This window comes from Paralichthys olivaceus, chromosome 4 (assembly GCF_024713975.1).
Source record: "Paralichthys olivaceus isolate ysfri-2021 chromosome 4, ASM2471397v2, whole genome shotgun sequence".
NCBI classification, from domain to species: Eukaryota; Metazoa; Chordata; class Actinopteri; order Pleuronectiformes; family Paralichthyidae; genus Paralichthys; species Paralichthys olivaceus.
In genome coordinates this window covers 5,194,436-5,212,734 of record NC_091096.1, presented here as the reverse complement: position 1 = coordinate 5,212,734, position 18,299 = coordinate 5,194,436, and the positions used below count along the sequence as shown (strand labels likewise).

The 18,299-nt window shown below is 40.8% G+C and overlaps 1 protein-coding gene across 1 annotated transcript in view; it reads right to left on the bottom strand.

Moving 5' to 3' along the window:
- Positions 1–11,700: 11,700 nt before the first annotated feature.
- The window catches only part of tmem8b (transmembrane protein 8B), a 33,998-nt gene continuing 27,399 nt past the window's right edge, over positions 11,701–18,299 (bottom strand). Inside the window, exons 12-13 of the mRNA XM_020099032.2 lie at positions 15,963–16,079; positions 11,701–12,810 (exon numbers count right to left, since the gene is read on the bottom strand). Coding sequence (XP_019954591.1) covers positions 12,475–12,810; positions 15,963–16,079 — 453 coding nt within the window. The 3' untranslated portion in view covers positions 11,701–12,474. The remainder of the gene's footprint in view (positions 12,811–15,962; positions 16,080–18,299) is intronic.

Sequence of the window (18,299 nt, the reverse complement as noted above, 5' to 3'; positions counted from 1 at the left end):
GCCATTGTACTCATGTGTTATCCATATTTTATCATTGTATATTTTCTACTGTTTATTATGGGAAGTGGTGACACAATATCCAAATTATCACATTATTCGTTAACTTGATGTTTTTATATATCCTACGAATTACGTTTGGTATTAAAACAAGGAAAATAATAATAAATATGATATATTATAATTATTAATATTCTTTATTCAATGAATTGGTCGGTCTGGGTGGCCAAGAAGATGCAGACAAAACGCTGGGTTGACCTTTCTGTGTGTAGTTTGCATGTTCAGCGTCAGATTACTCTGGGTACTCTGGCTTCCTCGCCCAGTCTAAAGACATGCAGACTGGATTTAGGTTAATTGGAGACTCTAAATTGGTTTGTTGATATGCTGGCAATCTGTCCTGGATGCATCCTGCCTCTCGCCCAATGTCAACTGGGACTGGCTCCATTCCCCCTGCAACACTCATAGGATAAGTGGTGTAGATACTGAATGGATGGATTAATCTTTCTGTCAAGTTTATAAAAGGTCAGCAAATAAATGAAAAATGCCCAACAGAAGCTGCAGAGGCCACAATGATGTCTTCAAATATCTTGTTTTATGTGCTTCACTTTTATCACTATAAAGAGATGACAACAGCAGAAAGGAGACATAAGAGAAACAGATGTAAAAGCAGGATAAAAACTGCTTAATGAAGCAAATACAAAAACTACTTGAACTGCCAATTAAGTTCAACAACCTCTTTCAGTGAGGAGTGGTGCGACAAATTCCAAAACCGAGACAGCGTGAGAATAAAGGCTGTTCTCAAACTTTGCATTTCTGTCCGAGTGGCACTTCCAGTGATAGCTTCTACTTGATGAGAGTGGAGTAATTAGTCTGTCGCCCTGTCGTTGAGTTTTTATCCGTGCGTCTCCCAATCACCGCAACGAAATGACACCCACAGATGGCGACTGTGTTCCAGAGCTCTTTAATGTGCAATGTGTTGTTTTTATGACCTTGTCTGTAAACCTCCAGTCCTCATCAGAACAGTCTTCTGATGAGACTATGTGGAAACATTGACTGTTTGACCAGCTGCAGTTGTTGCCTGTTTGTCAGCAAAGACACTGGATATTCCTAATAATGGGAAAACTAGAAATTCCACCCTGCAGTTGTATGCCTCCTCAAACCAGTTGAGTTTCAGTCTATATACATTTCTTTCCAGACTCATATGACCACTTTGACAACTTAAATCTATTCAGTTCATCCATCTGTCCACATTTTATCAACATATTCCCTGAAGGTGTTACACTGACCTTTGACCTTTGACCAAATTGTAATCAGGTCATCCTTGAGTCTTTGTACACTTGTGCCAAATATATTGCATTATCAGGAACGTAAGGTATCGGTGACATTTGACCATTGAAATTGAAGAAATTCCTTCAAGGTGTTCTTGAGCTGTTGTGTTCACAAAACACAAGGTCACAGTGACCCTCACCGTTGACTTGTGTCTACCAATTTCTAATAATGTCCTCCTTAAATCTACTTGAACATTTACACCAAATCTGAAAACATGTCTTGGAGGTGTTCCTGAGATATCGTGTTCACAAAGTAAAAACTGAGCTCGGTGCACCTTGACCTTTGAACATCAAAGTCTAATCAGTTCATCCTTGAGTCCAACTGAACATTCGTACCAAATTTGAAGAAATTATCTTCAGGCGTTCTTGAGATAATGTTTTTACAAGGATGAGCCAGACAACCTGAAGACATGATGCCTCTGACCTCTTGGTGTGGTCTTGGCTTGAAACCATAATAATACTTTCTTCACACCGACACCATTGACAGTAATAGGTGAGTGCTCTCTGCTGTTTTCCTTTGAGTCAGTAACGATTTCCTTCGTCTTTGTGGCATTTAAATCAACCATAATTTCACTCCACGGCTCCGTGAGTCACACAAACTGCTCTCTGTGCAAAAGACTCATCATTATTCTGAATTCCCGCTATCAGTTTTGCTGCTTGCAAATTTAATGATGCAGTCCCTATCATATTTTGCAATGCAGTCATGAGTGAAATGTGAATAGAAGTGAACTAAGGACGCACCTCTGGGGTGCACCTGTGTTCATTACCGTCACAGATGAAGTGAAATCATCTTTCCTCACTGCTTGTTCTCTACCAGTGGGAGAAAAGGCCCAGAAACCCAGGCAAACAAAACGTCTGCCCACTGTTCAATGAAATATATTTTTAAATGTAGAATCAATATTGAAATATTCTGTCTATTTTTGTTCTAAGCTCTCTACAATGGAAAACACATGAACACATCCAGATTTACCAGATCCCTGTTTTTCAACCTCCCAGAATTTATCAGCATCTCTCTTCATTTCCACGATGATGGATTGAATGTGGCTGAAAAATAGACTTTTATAAGGTTGACGAGACAAAGCTAAGACAATAATAATTTTAATAACACTGACAGAAATACTTATGCTTCTAAGGATCTTCACACTTTTATAGCAATTTCCACATTCGATGGGAATAATTCATGGATCTTAATGAAAAAGAAAACCAGGCATGTTTAGGGGACTGATGTTGTGAATGTGTGAAATTGTGTGCAGCTTGATTAAATTTAAGGCTCTCAACTTAGTGCTATTCTAGTTGTGTAATTGTTTCTTTTTTGTGAAAGAATTTGAATTTATTGAGAGGAGAGCCTCTTGTCACAGAAGGTCACTGAAGGTCATCCCAAACAGGGATCTTTCCCCAAACTTAACCAAGTTGTGTATGTGCCCAAATCACAAAAACTATATCATTTTTCCAACAATGATTTTCAATGGATTTGCAAACACAGACAAATGATGTTCATCGAGGTGTCACTTCAGAAAATGTTATTAGCAAAAGACATATTTTGTCATTTGATTTGGAGCATTTTACTTTTCTAGAGCTCTATGATGTATTCACATGAATCGGTCTAAGAAGAGAAGATTACTGTTGAACTTCTCATAACACACATACACATATCCTACTTTGTTTAAGGGGTCACAAGCCCAAAAAAGTCTTGGCTCACTAATCAAACCTGTAAAAAGTTCCACAAAGCTTCTGTCAGCTCATCTTCAGCGTCACGTGAGTGGTTGCATCATCACGAGCTGTTAATGAGCATGTGTTTTCACCCACTTAACTCCGATCCTCCTTGTTTTGTTTTGTTTTTTTTGTTGTTTCTGGCTGCTTTCCGACTTCATTTCCACCTCCTCATCCCGACCAGATGTCGCACCCTCAGCAAAAGTCTTTGCCACCAAATATCCAGAATTTCACCGTGAGCCAACTCCAGGTGAACAAGCAGATCAAGCCCTGCATGGGCTGATTATGTGGAACACACCCAATCTTTTTAATGTTGCTCTTTTTAATGCCAGAAACGCTCCATAGTGCAGCTTAAGCAAATGTTGCTACTGCCTCAGCGTTGGCGTATTTCCACTTTTAAAAAGCACATTTTTCTCAGTGTATCAACACCCTCATTTCCAGGATTCTAGCAGATTCTAAACTGTTCAAAAATAATAAGTAAGTGTGTTATTTACAAAACACCGTACACCATCTCCACCGAAAACCCCACAAACGGACGCTCGAGCCAGTCACTGACCCAACTTTCCGGGCTCCCCAATCCCTCACCTCCCAGAGCAATACTCTGTGCCCCCTAATTGGGGAGACTGTGGGCTCATAGCGAGGAATGAGCCAATCAGGATGTCGTCCTCTCCACAGGAGTGGAACTGAACGCTGGCTGTGGAGCTTGTTAAGGCACAGTTACTTGTAGCATCATGGGAGCTGTAGCACACACACACACACACACACACACACACACACAGAGCAGTAACTCAAATCACCAGCTGTATAGAGAGCACCAAGCAGAAATTTTATGTGGAACATTTGAGGAAAGTACACAACATCATAGTCAAACATTTTGTTGTAAATCACTTCACCTCCCAAACCTGTCCAGTGAACGACAGTTGGCTCAGTTGAACAGACACATCAGGCTGACTGAAGGACGATGAAACTTAATGGAGAAAGTAAAATGGGCTCAATTAATCAAATTGTTGTCTGTTGTTGTTGTTTCACCACCGTCAGTTAATGTTTGAGGGTGCCCTGGCACGAGTGCAGCCTCAGCGGCCTCGAGACGCGAGCTCTGACATGAGTGAGTGACAACCTGTGAAGAGATCACAACACAGGTCACATCAAACCTGGCTGTCTAAGAGAAGACAGTGACTCACGAAAAACCTGTCTGTCATATTAACTACAGGCTGCTTGTTTCATGACGCCTGTACGTTAACAAGCACTGAATCCAAAAGGAAAACACAATGGAACTCTGCTGATATAATTATTTTACATGTTTGATTCAAACGGTCTTTTATAAAAGAAATGACGGAATAAGAAAAGTTTCGTGGAAGGTTTTAATTCTATCTGCAAACTCTGCAAACTCCATGAGATAGTCCTCACTAATGAACGTCAACCTCAGCAGGTAAATAGTTTGTTAATTAAGTCTATTTAATCATATAAGTCATTTTCATAATTTCACTCAGCAGCTGGTACCAGCCTACATATGTTGAGCTGATAGGTTTAAGTATTAAGCATAATGCATGACACCCCTGAAGGCTACAGGGAGGCCAGATGTGTCTCATGATATGGAGGAAAGGCCTCAGGCTCCACTATAACCGTTAAGTGTAGTCTGCAGCAGCATGTTGTTGGACCACTTCAGATCAAAAATAAAACTGGGGGGAAATTACATCATATTATAAACCTGCATTATGCAAAACAGGTGAAGCAATCAAAGCTCAGAAGTCCATTAAGTTGGTTTTGCAGCTTTCAACCACATATATATATATATATATATATATATAGAGAGAGAGAGAGAGAGAGAGAGAGAGAGAGAGAGAGAGAGAGAGAGAGAGAGAGAGATTTTCTTCAGTGAGAAAATTTAGATTTATCAGTAAATCTGCTATGTCATCTATTTGGAGATGCTGCTTTCAAGCCCTGAAGTGAACATGTAATCCAACCCAAAAAATATATATTTTTAAACTATTTATAGACAGGAACTCACCTCATCAGATCCAGAGGAGTTGATTTAAAGAGCTGGGCCAAGAAAAAGTTTAAATTACGAGACTAGGAAAACTTTCACTGACCTGTTTCCTGAGATTTCAAGACAGTGTTATTCCTGAACATCCTCAATGCTACTACATTTCAGAGACCTCTGTTGAATTATACATTTATCTGATGGTTAGCAATTACATTTTAGATTCAAATTCAGTCAGGAACAAACACACTTCTCACTTGTTCTATTATGATAAAATGTGCAACATATACATATTTACATTATTATTTACATATAACATATTATGCATCATCCACAAATATACTATCATAATGTCCCTGTGGTCATTCTGCCGTTCAGAGAATCTGAATCTGACTTTATTACCTGTGTGCTTCCCTTCAGAATTGCATGGACAGCTTCCATTGCATTTAATCATCAAAGTTAGCTTTGTTGTGTTCATGTTTATGTCAGTTTTATATGATGTGATATGAATAGCAAACATCAATCTCATCAAAAATGATCCGACTCGCTCTTCCTTCGAGGGTCGCTCAGTCCCAGCTGTCGTTGGGCGAGAGGTAAGGTGCACCCTGCACTGGTGGCAAGCGCATAGAGACAAACAACCGTTCACATTCATATTTGCAATTTAGACTTTTTTCAGTTAACCTGAGCTGCATGGTTTTGGACAGTGGGAAGAAGGAGAAAACCAACCAAGACAAGCTGAGAGCATGCAAACTCCCCCAGCACGGTGGTTTCAAAAAGGAATCCTGATTCTGAATATTTTTTGTTGTTAACTTGCATGAAACTTCAAAACACAATTTAAGATTTGGCATCTTTAACACTCACAACACAGTGTTGACATTGAGGCGTGATAATGAAAGCCCTCGTCATTCTGTCCAGCACCAGTCAAATCTGAGGCTAAACTGCAAAGACAGGTTCCTAATTCCTGAAGTAGCATCATGTTTGTATCTTAAACTACAAGCATCATTAGCTCTACAAACCCGAGGCTCCTCACTCCGTTAAAGGCCAGTCATCATTTGATCCTGCATGACAGATGTCTGTGCACGACTACACCCTGTATATATACCCACGACAGAGTTTATTAAATTTCCCAGCGCCAACGTTCAGCCGATCTCTCTCTACACAGCATCTGAAATGTAGCATGACCTCTCTGGTCCCATCAGACGGCGCGGCTGTCTGCTTGATGTGTTTGGGTCCACCATGTGTTGACAGGAATCCAGAGGAGGAGCAGAACACAGCCAAATCAGAGACGTGAGGCTATTTATTTAGATCTGCTGTGTTTTGACAGTTTTCTTCCTCTTCTACACTTCTCTTCTCAGGCCTGACTTTAAAATGCTCCTCAGCTTAAATTTTATGTGACATTGAACGATCAGTATGTAAAATATCTGGACGAGTCAGAACCATATAATTTTCTATAAAGAACTCATGTCACCTATGTTCAAAAACGATGATCTATGAGCGGCTGGCAGTATTTCTGAGTCAACATTTTTATTTTCTATCTCAGTTTAACATGTGCTTATATGTGGCACATGAATTTGATCATCAGTATTCAGCCGGCACACCAGCTACAAGAGGAGCCTGCACAAGGTTTTATGAATGTAAAGGAAGAACACACTCGATTTTAACTAATTTGAGTTTTTAATACTTGAGGCTGATACCCTGCAGGCGATTCCTAAATCGTGTGTATCAACCCAATCATGGATGATGTAGAAGAGAAAATCCTGGGAAATAAAAGTCTTAAAAAGCATTTATTTTGTGTAGTTTGGTGCAAAAACTATCTACGTGTTTGAATTATTGATCAGCTGAATGATAAGGGAAATATAGACAATGTTGTTCCCTCTTTTTCATCAGCTCTATATTTCCTTTTGTGATTAAAACCTGTTTTGTGTTGATATCTGTCTCCATTCACAGCTCTTCCGAGGCACAGGGGTGATTTGAGCTGTTGTTATCACGGTCATGACTATTATGTTTGACATGTTCTCCAACTTAAAGTTAGCCAAGCAAATTATTGAATGTTTAAGTAAAGAAGAAGAAAAGATCTTCAAAGTAAAGGCAAAACAGCAGGGATGAGATGATTCATCTTCAGGGGGCCATGTATGTTTATTATCGTCTTTAAACGTGAACATGAGCTTGGCTTTCACATATGAAGAACGCAGCAGGATCTGGAACATTCAGGAGGGGGGGCGTCTGGATGCAGGAGGCAGAACATGATGCATACATTTGAGTCTTGCTGTTCTTCCTACTTGTTTGAGAACATTGGCATCAGTCCCTTATCACCGAAATCTCTTGAATCTCATTGTCTTTCCAAGTTTATATCTTCGTCTGCATCTTCTGTGTGTATGATGGACATTTGTATTCTTCCAGTTTTGTGTCGCACGCACATTGGAAACTTAATTAACTCGCCCACTCGCTCGCTGAGAATGTTCTGGACATTTTCCTGGTGTATACTCGCAAATGTTCAGTCTCACATTCAGCCCCTCCAGGAAACTGCATGTCTGAAAGCAGCTGATGTAAATATCATCAAAATTCATGCAGTAGTTGTTGATATATTTCGGTCTGGACCCAAGTTCGGACGTGCACTGGCAGACCAACAGCGTGATACCCTCAGGGCCATGCTGCTAGTGTGGCTTAAAGTAATTCAGTAAAGGCAATGAACAAGTACTTTTGGGTTAAAATAGGTCACTGTGGTAAGTAAATACAATTTAAAACAGCAGCAACAAGGAGCCATGAGAGATCAGGAACAATAGGATTCAGCCCGAGGATCTTTATATGTGATATCGATCGGCTGCACTCTGATAGTAACTGCATGATCAGACCTGTGGGTCGTGGCTGCACAGACTCCCATTAGAAATAACTGGACAGGAAGGTTTTCACTTGAGATATAGTATGTCCATTGACTTTACACCCTCGGCCTCTCCAGCCCCTGCAAACCACAATCGGTACAAATATCAGCCCACTCAGCAGACCTCTTGTTCCTGCCTTTACCTGGCATGTTCTCTGCGGCGCTTCTTCCCCACAACAGTGTTTAACCTGCAACCTCGAGTTCAGCAGCCAAGATGAAGCTCAGCTTTCCCTTCGGTCTGCGTGCTCTTTTCTGCTGGAGTCCTCTGCCTCCTCTGATAGAGCCATGGCGGCTGAATCAACTTCATTTCTGATTTCGCTCCCTTTCGGAACTTTTTTAATCTCCCTCATGGACATTCGCTAATCTCTCATTTATATTTAAGTCACAACTTTATGCAGAATTATTGGCTCATGAGGCAAATGAGGCTTGTTACTGTTTCAAGCTCAATTTAACTGAGTGATAACATGAAGACGCAGGGAAAGCTAATCTTTTTGCAGCCTGTTGGAACACAGCTAGGAAACACTTTGACGTCTCCATGAAAGATTCACTGAGAAACCAGCATGTTCCTCAATAGAGCGTGTGCTTCCACTAAAGCCCAACATATGAATTCCACACTAAACCTTCAATGTTTGTTTTGACATCATTATAAAACATTGAAAATACATACAAACTGTTGATTGCATTCTGAATCTACATTATCTCAGGTTTGTAGCTCGATGTGTTAGCATAAAAAGCCTACATCCCAATCAAACCACATTTAACTCTGCTAGATCCAGATGTTAAATTGATTTGCAAAAACATCAGTCCAAACTATAGCGTGTATAGAAAAATGGACAACAAAATGAGGTCAAAATATTCTTTATCTGCAGTCTACAGTCCAGATCCAGACCAAACTTTCTTTCTTTCTTGGTCCATGTTCCATCCTTCCAACAATATTGTGTAAATTTGTTCAGTATCTTTTGCTTAATCCTGTTAAGTAATAAACAAACCAGTGGACAGGGGGAAAACCTTTTTAATTACCGTCTATGGCAGAGATAAATATGATGAAGAGAGAAAAATGAAAACAGCTTTTGTTTATTTCCTGTAAAACGTATTAACCTGCAACAGATTCTTTATTAACTTAATCTAAACTATCCCAGCATCATTATGGGCCAGCGTCTGCACCCTGGACTGCAGCCGATCTCATAAAATAACCTCATATTTCCTGGTTGCTATGCAATCTTGCAGAACAAACAAACCCTGGACTCTCACCAGATGGACGCCCAAATCATTACGGATCGACCAACATGTTTAATGACAGGCAACAGATACTGTAGGTGACATTAGGCTTTCTTCAAATTTAAACCCTTCTGTATGAAAAGGCTGAAAGGACTCCTTATTACTTGTCCATCACTCATCCTGTCACCGTTTGTGCCCCGTAGATCATAACAGGCATCTTTGTGTGCCGGCCTTGGACACAAATGGTGCCCAAATTGCATTTCTACCATAATTCCCATCTTTGGGAGGCCTGTGATGTGCAGTACGTATTGTTTATGAGGCAGAAATTCAATTCTAAAGTGAGTAAATTTCAAGGCTAAGCTGCAGTTTTCTCACTGAGGCAGTTTGTCCGTGTTTGGAATGAGTTGTCATGTTTTCCAGAGTCCTCCCTCTGCAGCGTTCAGTTTATCTGACAGCTGTACGTGCAACTTGGGGAAGCATCTATTGTTCCTCTGTGAAAGTCTGTTCGCTGCCTTTTGTCGATTTATAAACGCTCATTCTCTGAACTCTTGTGCTGTGGCATGTTCGGCTAATTAGAATTCAAATTAATATAAGTTGTTGTGCGGCTGCTTTGTTATTGTGTGATGGTTCATTTGAATTCTGTCTTTTACATCCAGTTAACAGAGTTTTCTCTTATAGTATCTCATCATAGTTAACTGCAGTTAACTATGATGAGATACTACGCAGTTAACTGCAATTCGAAGTAATAATATTATGAAAATTAAAGTAATGAGTCAAATAAAATAAACAGTATTCAAACGTGTTTTGGCAAAGCACTGCTGCTGAGTTTTCAGCTGTGCACCGTGGGTCTATGCTCAGACTGCAGGATTTATCCAAGGACGAAAACAGCCCTGTAAACAAGCGGAGCTGAAATTGCTCTGGTGCTGTAGGTTATGGTGTGTCAGAGTAATAATCCTGTTAGATATGTTAGCCAGGAATCCATGAATACAAAGAAGGCACTTGCTTTGAGTTCATGTGTGCTGGAATTACAGGGATATAAACTGTTTGAAATTTCAATATCTAAGACCTTGTCGTTTTGGTCTAATTTGTCTCATTAAGTGCAGTCACAGGGCCTTTATATTCCCACACAGGGGTGCACTCCCCACTCAGAATACTGAGTCTCTCATTATATGAATTTCCATCTCTTGGCTTTTCACTGGAGCGGCTGGGGACTGACCGAGACATGCCCTAAAACACAACATACTGCAGAGCTTCACAGAGCTTGGTGTTGATTTAACCACAGTTTTCAATTACTTTTTATTTTTCCTTTTAATATTAGCAGGATCCTTTTAGAGCAATTTGATGTGATTAGACCTAAAAAACAGGGAAGAGGTTGTTTGACGAAAAGGTTATATGGGCGGTTTGCTGTCTTTTATATTCTTGATACAATAAAAGGATATAAAGATTGTTCTATTTAAGATTTATTTGTCATTACTTTCTTGTCCCTCCTTCACTTTCAGACCCAGACCAATGAGCAGAGAGGTTAACGTGCGGACTTTAAAATTACATTACAGTTAAAAACTCAGAAACACTCAGAGCAGAGAACCACTGTATAATTAAGTGCAGCTGTTCTGATAAAAAATCATGAATTGGATTTTTTCCCCCTCCTCCTCTGTCAAATAAGCGATTACAGTTTGAATTAAACGGATCATTAAAGGTGAGTTTGAGTCTTTGTTTAGCATCAGCAGCAGCATCTCTGGTTTATTGTCAGATTCTCTGCTCAACCATTCAGAAAATGTACACAAACATAAGTCAGTCTCAGCTGTCAATCGTTTCGACCGCTTCAAATAAGTCAAATCCAAATCGATCAAAATAAAAAATGAACATATTAGTGCGAAATCAAATTAACATGTAATTTGACTTTTGAAGGTTCATCCACACCCCAGTAGCTAACATGGAGGAGCCAGTAGAAGCTGTAACTCATGTGCAGTGCTTCTGTTATGAAATCAGAATTTTAGTTTGGCAGAGCAGCAGCTTGCAAATAGCTTGAAAATGCCTGCTGGGTAATATGTAGTATTAATGGACCAACTTTCAGTCAGATTTTCAGACTACGTTCCCTCCACAGTCTGACAGAAAATCACAACAATGGAAACAGCTTTATCAGGAATTCGTCTGTATTAAAATACAGTCTATGAGAGGAGCAGCCAGCAGGAGCATCCTGACATTGTCAGGTTTTGACCCAGTCTTGATTATTTGTGCCTCTAATCTTTTCTTTGCAGAAAGATGCAGAGTGATAAATATCCAGGTGCATCTCACCTAATAAAGAACAAAGCAAAGAGTGATAAAATCTCTTTTCCTTACGTAAGAACACAGAGAGGCTGGATATCAGTATGCTCCGACGCTGCCGCCATGCTGCTGCTGCTGCTCTGTAGGAGAATTATTTATCCCTCGCTCTATTCCTGGGAGGATGCTGTTGACAGCGTCTCATCTCACTGTCTGAGCAACACCAGCTTCCATTAAGAGCCGCGGAATTGCAGTGAGATGTCTTTGCGGGAGGTTCCACCGGTTGCGCCGCGTCTAAAAGCTTCGAAAGCACGAGTGATACTGAGGCAAAGAAAGAAAACATTTATTGTTTATGAATGTGGTGTCACACAGGTCCTGTCAGAAAAAGAACAGGGAGGTGAGGTCTTGGTTTGAGGTCTGTGAAGTATTCCTGCCTCCGCTCCACGTCTCTCCCTCAACAGGCAGCCGGACTTTGGAAAAGTTCCTGTTAAAGAACAATCAGCACGTTTGTGTAAAAGCGAAAAACATTGCAAGTGCAAAAAACAGACGTTCTAACATTCCACACGACTACTAGGATTTTACATTTGTGATGTTCGTATTGTTATAAAATCTTACAGAATAACATTTTTGTGTCTCAGTGCAAAAGATATATTTCAAAAGAATTTCAGAAAAGCCGTGCCCTTGATCAATGTGCCCCACACGCCCACCCTGACGCCCCCGCCCCCACGACCTGTGCCCCGACAGTAAAATAACTGGCCTGTTAACGAGACCACCAATAAATAACCAACAGAAGCAGTTTTACAGTCACCGTCAGATAGCAGCAGTGTTTCAGCTTTGACTTTAAATACATATTCACAAACAACAGTGTGTCACTGTACACCCACGACTCGTCAGAACAACTTTACCTATAGATTATAATAATTACAGCTGTTTCCATAGCAATTACAATTACAACAGAAAAGAAAGGAACTCAGTGTTTCACATACGCATCAAAGTATGTACAGTACTTTTTCAAGTTCTGTGGCTTAATTTCCCGTGTGTGAATTCCCCAAGTAAAAGAAGGCAATGACGTGTCTCTAAGGTCAAAGGCTGAGAGGTCATCAGCTGGTGCAGATGCTGTTGATGGAGATGATGGCGGGGTCCACCAGGCCCAGCTCCTCGTGCTCGTTCACGCACAGCTGATAGCCACAGCCCCGCCTGCGCTTCAGCGGGGTCACCTTGGCGTCGGGCTTGGCGCGGGGAGGCAGGAGGAAACCCACGCTCCCGGCGATCAGCATGTGCCAGATGCTGTGGATGTAGAAGTAGTTCTCCTCCGTCTCCACGAAGGCGTAGAGGGCCACGGCCGACGTGGCAATCATGGTGCCCGGAAAGAGGAAGAACACCCAGCGCTTCCAGGTGGGCGGGTAGCAACGCCGCCGACGGATGGTGCGCACGGTCTGACGGGCCAACAAACACACAACACAATGTTTAAAATGTTGTCTTGGTATTTTTAATACATTATTTAATATTCCTGTTAGAAGGTTTCCTGGAAAAGCCTCTGAAGTTATAGGTTTAAGGTTTAACAACTTAAAGGTCCAGTGTGTAAGATTCAGGTGAAAGGGAACTATTGATGTAGAAATTGAATGTGGAATAATCCTCATGATGTTTTCACTAGTTCATTTCATCTAAATTGTATGAATTGTAGTTTTCTTTACCTTGGAAAAGGCTATTTATATTTAAATATTTACATCGCCGCCATGCACATTTCAGTTTGAAGAAAACCCAGTTTTCAGCCCGTTAACAGTGTGAAGTACATCTGTGAATCTCCCGTGAACGAATTTAGATTTGTCGACGTAAACGAGCAACAATATAAAAATGCCTTAAAGAGGAGTTCAGTTTCCTCCGCTCAGCTGGAGGCTCGCCTGTGGCAGAGCTGTGCTGAAACGTACGGCTGCACTCTGAAAGAAAAGTGGAAGAAAACCTTTTGACAGGATGTTGAACTTTCTTGAAGTGCAGGTCAGCGCTATATCTGCGTTGTTGAGACGTGGGAGGAGTTCAGTTCACATCGGGTCCTCTGTGAGCCTCTGCCTGTGTTTCTGCTTCCAACTTCACTCAGCTTTAAAACACTCTCTCTCTTGTCTATGTGAAAAACTGCACCATCATTTACAAAAGTCACGTAATTACTCGCAAATGAAATTGTCCTTTCTAAGAAACCTCGAAAGACATGTAAATTACACTCAAAATATCTTCCTAGAAATTTATAAAGACCCATAAAAAGCACTTTATGGTTTATTTGTATTAAAGAATTAGAGTGGGAGGCCACACAGGGAGCAGTCATTCAAAACAAAGAGCAGTGGGATTTCATCGAGGCAGCACTTCGACTCCTCGTGAATCTCTATTGGTTCTAATGTCTGAAATATGTATTAAAGCAAAAGCCCATCGCAATGATCAAAATCAGCTGATGGATGTTTTAAATTGCTCATTTAATCATTTGATTGAGTTGTTGTGGAGCTGCTCGAGTTGTTTTCTCATTCGTGCTCGCGCTTTGTTCGACACCTCATGTGCACAAATGTCTCTATTTGTTTAATCCAGGTAATTTGCTCATTCTTTCTATGAGGAGCCGCAATTACTGAAGGTGTGGCCCCTGCATTTGTGAGCAGTCAAACTGGAGAGTGATTCATTATTGTATTCAAACTCGCTTTATAAACACTGATCGCAGATCTTCCTCCCTAATCATTAAAATGACGCCTCATTGGAGGGAAATTAAAGTTCTTCATGAATGAGAAAAATAATTACATGTGTTCTGGAAGGAAAATGGCTTTGATTTAACCATTCTGCACGCATCTTAGGTTAAAGACTAATAATCATTAACAACTGTTCCAATTTCTTTGGAAAAGCCTTATTTTTTTGTATAATATATATATTTCCAGCTAAGACAAACAGTGTCCAGGGCGGCAGGACGGTCATTCAGAGAATTAGGGACATTTAGCAGTGGAAATTTGAGCTTCTTCACTCCTCTTCTCACCGCTCATGACAACCCCTGCAAAGCAGCAGCAGCCGCTCTGCGCCCTCCGCTTGACTGATCTAATTCGGTTTGTGTCTGGGAACATTCAGAATGCCAGGCTTTGCAGAAACATGACAAGTTGAAATGAAAGGGCTCTTGTCGAGAATGTGCGGCACTCAAACTCGGGAGCTACAGAGGCCGGGGGCGGGGCAGATCTACACCGTTGAACAGCTGATAAATTATGAAGCAATCAAAGCGTGAGTGCAGGTTGATTTTACAGAATTGTTACAGAAATGCTGCATTAGCATGAGATCCAAGAGAACACCATGCTAACTGCAGCTTTTATTGAAAAACAGCAGCTTGCATAGAAAAGCAGCTGTGCGGAGTTTGCTATCGTGATCTGAGAGTGTGTGCGGTTCATTGTCAGAGATCTCCTGCCTGCGTCAGTGCACCTGTATATTTCCATTCTATAGATAATATACCAGACAAGCATTAAATAACATATTTCAATAAGCCATCCATGATTGAATTACCCAAGAAAACCAGCCATAGAGGCTTTATGTAAATCTCTGCATACCCTCACATTGAATGATGCAGCTGGTGAATTCTGAAGAGCTGTTGTTAAAGAAGAATCTCATCTGTGGTTAAATATACTATCTCCTGTATTCGGTGCTGAAGGCAGAGGGTTTACATGGTGGAATTAAACAGGACTTCATCCTCCACGGTTTTCTTTTTGTATAGGATCCTGCAGCTCACAGGAAGATAACTCACAGCTACAACTCCCACGCTGTATTCAATGCAAAGCTTTCTCCGAGGAAGCCGCGAACCATGTTTTCAAACTCATGTCAGAGGTTTGGTGTTAAAGGCTTCGTCTTCTTCTTTTTTCAAAAACGTTGCCCGAAAGACTATTATTTTTTATCTTCTCAGTTCAGGGAGCACATTATGACTCGACGTAGAGTCACTGAAAGTACAAGCTGACTTATAATGGAACTACAACCCATGACTAATACCCACAGGCTGCAAAACTTTTAAAGCCCCTTCGATGCTAATGTAAAGAAGCTTCGTTGGTCGGAACCCCTCAAGTCTTTACAGCCGTGCACATGTTTCACTCCCGTGTTAGCTTAAATGATGGATTATGGTTTTTTTTAACACTTGCTGGCATGAGGAACAAAAGAGAGACAGCGCCGACATGTTTCAGCTTCATGTTTGAACAAGCTTGTCCATGAACGTCAAACACAGGCGGCATATTAGAAGAATTATATTTCATCCAGTTTGAAGCATCTACAGGAGCATAACTCATAATTTCAGAATCTCATGTGGTGACTCTACCTCAGACGATCACAATATCTATCTATGTAGTATCTTTACACACTGTTGAGCTCTCCTGGACAATTATTTGAAAGCATTTAAAAGACAGTAACAACCATGTTGTGTCTGGCTTTACAACTGCAACCCTCTGATTTCCCTAGTTTATTTATTTCACTCAAATAGTTTCTTTATCTGTTGTGTTGTGCTGCAACATGTGAAGTCAGATCTTAAGATCAATAATCTCTTATCTGCTCTTTTATAATTGAATCAGTTTGCAAACATATGAACGTCTCTTACCCAGGCCACGGCCATGATGCCCAGAGCGAACAGGCTGGGTCCCAGCAGGTTCCACAGACCATGACGGTCCAGCTGCAGCGCCATGGACAGAGACATCGCCCCCAGCAGATACAGCACCTGACAGAAAAAACATGCCGATCAATAAGTGACAACACCGGCTACATCCCAAAATAAATATGTATGCAAGAGCTCTCCCCACGTTGAAAACATTGTGACGAAATCTTCGGAGATGCATCATAAATCTTCCGAAGTGATCGGTGCTCTCTAAACCACCGGGACATGATTTGTAAGTGTTCAATACTTTCATTTTTCTCCCCTGTTTTGCACCTGTGTCCTGGTTTTTTTTTGGCTGCAGGAGTTTGTGCTTTTCCTGCAACAGCTGCTGCCATTGGAGATTTGGTTGAGAACTTTGTTGTGATTAAAGAAAAGGCAGAATGTGCCACACAGAGGCAAAGACAAAGATAAACCTTCTGGAAAATGTGTTCTAGTTCATTCAGTTTGGTTGAGAAAAAGGGATAGAACATGAAAATATCTTGTCAGTATGATGTATTATAAAATCTAGTTTGAAAAGAGTTAACACTATTCTTGTATTTGATAGCCAACAGGCTGAAAAACAGTATATCAACAGTTCAAGCTCGGGATATTCTAAATTTGAATCTCTGCCAAGGAAGTTATGTTTTAATAATAAAACAATAAGAAGAAGAAGAAGAAAAGAAAAGAACCCATTAGATTTAGGGGCGAGACATTTTTTGTAGATTTCTTCGATGGATCTTGATCAACTCAATTGGTGCAGATCCAAATAAATATTCCTGTCAACAAATGACAGAAAACGACAAAACTGAATAGGCCAACAGGGCAAAGATCCCAGTGGCCTAATGGGTCAGAGGGTCACAACCAGACAGACAACAGCAAAGAGACAGAAAATAATCATGAAATGCAAAATAAAGGAGACAGAAAACAACATGAAACCGATTGTACATTAAAGTTCTTTCAGTTTTTCTTGCTTCCTCATCAATCCTGTGCATTCAAAGACTATGACATAATGTCATAAAACTTCATTGTTGCCCCAAAACTATGATGAATGCCTCAGCACGCCTCAATCTGACATTATCATGAACACACACAGTCCCACATATTGCATCATATAGTGTTGTATACGCACTGGAGCCATTAATCCACTGCTGAAAACAGTCCCCAGCAAATGCACCATTTACTGCTGCTTTTAAATAACTGGGCACAATAAAAACAACTGTATTTTACCTTTTTTTTAAAGAACGGTCTTCAGAGCTGAGTGCATCCGACAGGTTGGTTGAGTCAGACAGTAACTGAGAAACAGTTTGACTCATAGTTATTTAGTCTTTTCATGGAATTCGTTGACAATAAAAAATAAAAAATAAAGCGGCGTAGCCTGATTTTATAATGTTAACACCCACTATGAGAATTGGCTGTAACCAGCAGCATGAGGTAAAAAAGATAAAAGCCGGTCGTTACGTAAACATGCCATTAGTTTAATATCAGTGGGGAAACGGTCAGTTCACAAAATAACGATATTAATGATAAAATAATGATATTTTAAAATGCTTTCAAAAATAATGCAGCAACTGAGCTTCCTCTGTAACAATGGAAACAAAATTCTAACAATAGAGACCAACCCCACAAATAAAGACAGTTTAATATTTTATTTCTTTGCCAAGCTCACAATTTGACACAAAGCCATGGGATATAAAAGAGATAAAGCGAGAGGGAGAAAAATCAATAAACTGTGCTGCACATGCGTCGGGAGAACCTAAGCCTGTCCAGGATGCCTGGGGTCTGCATTCGTCCGTCTGCTGGAGGAACGTGAGGAGAAATTGGGGGATTTTCGAGCAGGGGAGTCGATGACCCGCCTGCAGAGGAACAGGACTAATTGGCACAAACCGAGGAGAGGAGGAGCAGCGTGGTGCAGCCAGAGGACTCTGTGCAGCAACAGTCATCAGTCATATGCTGCACCACTACTGAATCCCACCGCAGCACCCAGGCATGCATGTGTACATGCATTGTGTGTGCCGCCGTGAATTGCATGGACGCTCACAGGCAGAGGTTTCGCTGTAATTAATCATTATGTGTCATTGTGATGGACGAGCTTGTAGGAATTGTGGTAAGGGGTCTATTTTTATCAGTCACATCTTTTCATGTTTTCCAATATACAGTAACACAGACTCACACTGTATTTGTACATGTGAGGATCACAGCAACAGGGCCATGATAGGAGGATTCCTGAAATTAACAATTTTAAACATGGTCGTTCAATCTCGACCTTTTGGAGCAGTGAAGAGAATCTAAACACAGAGATGTGCT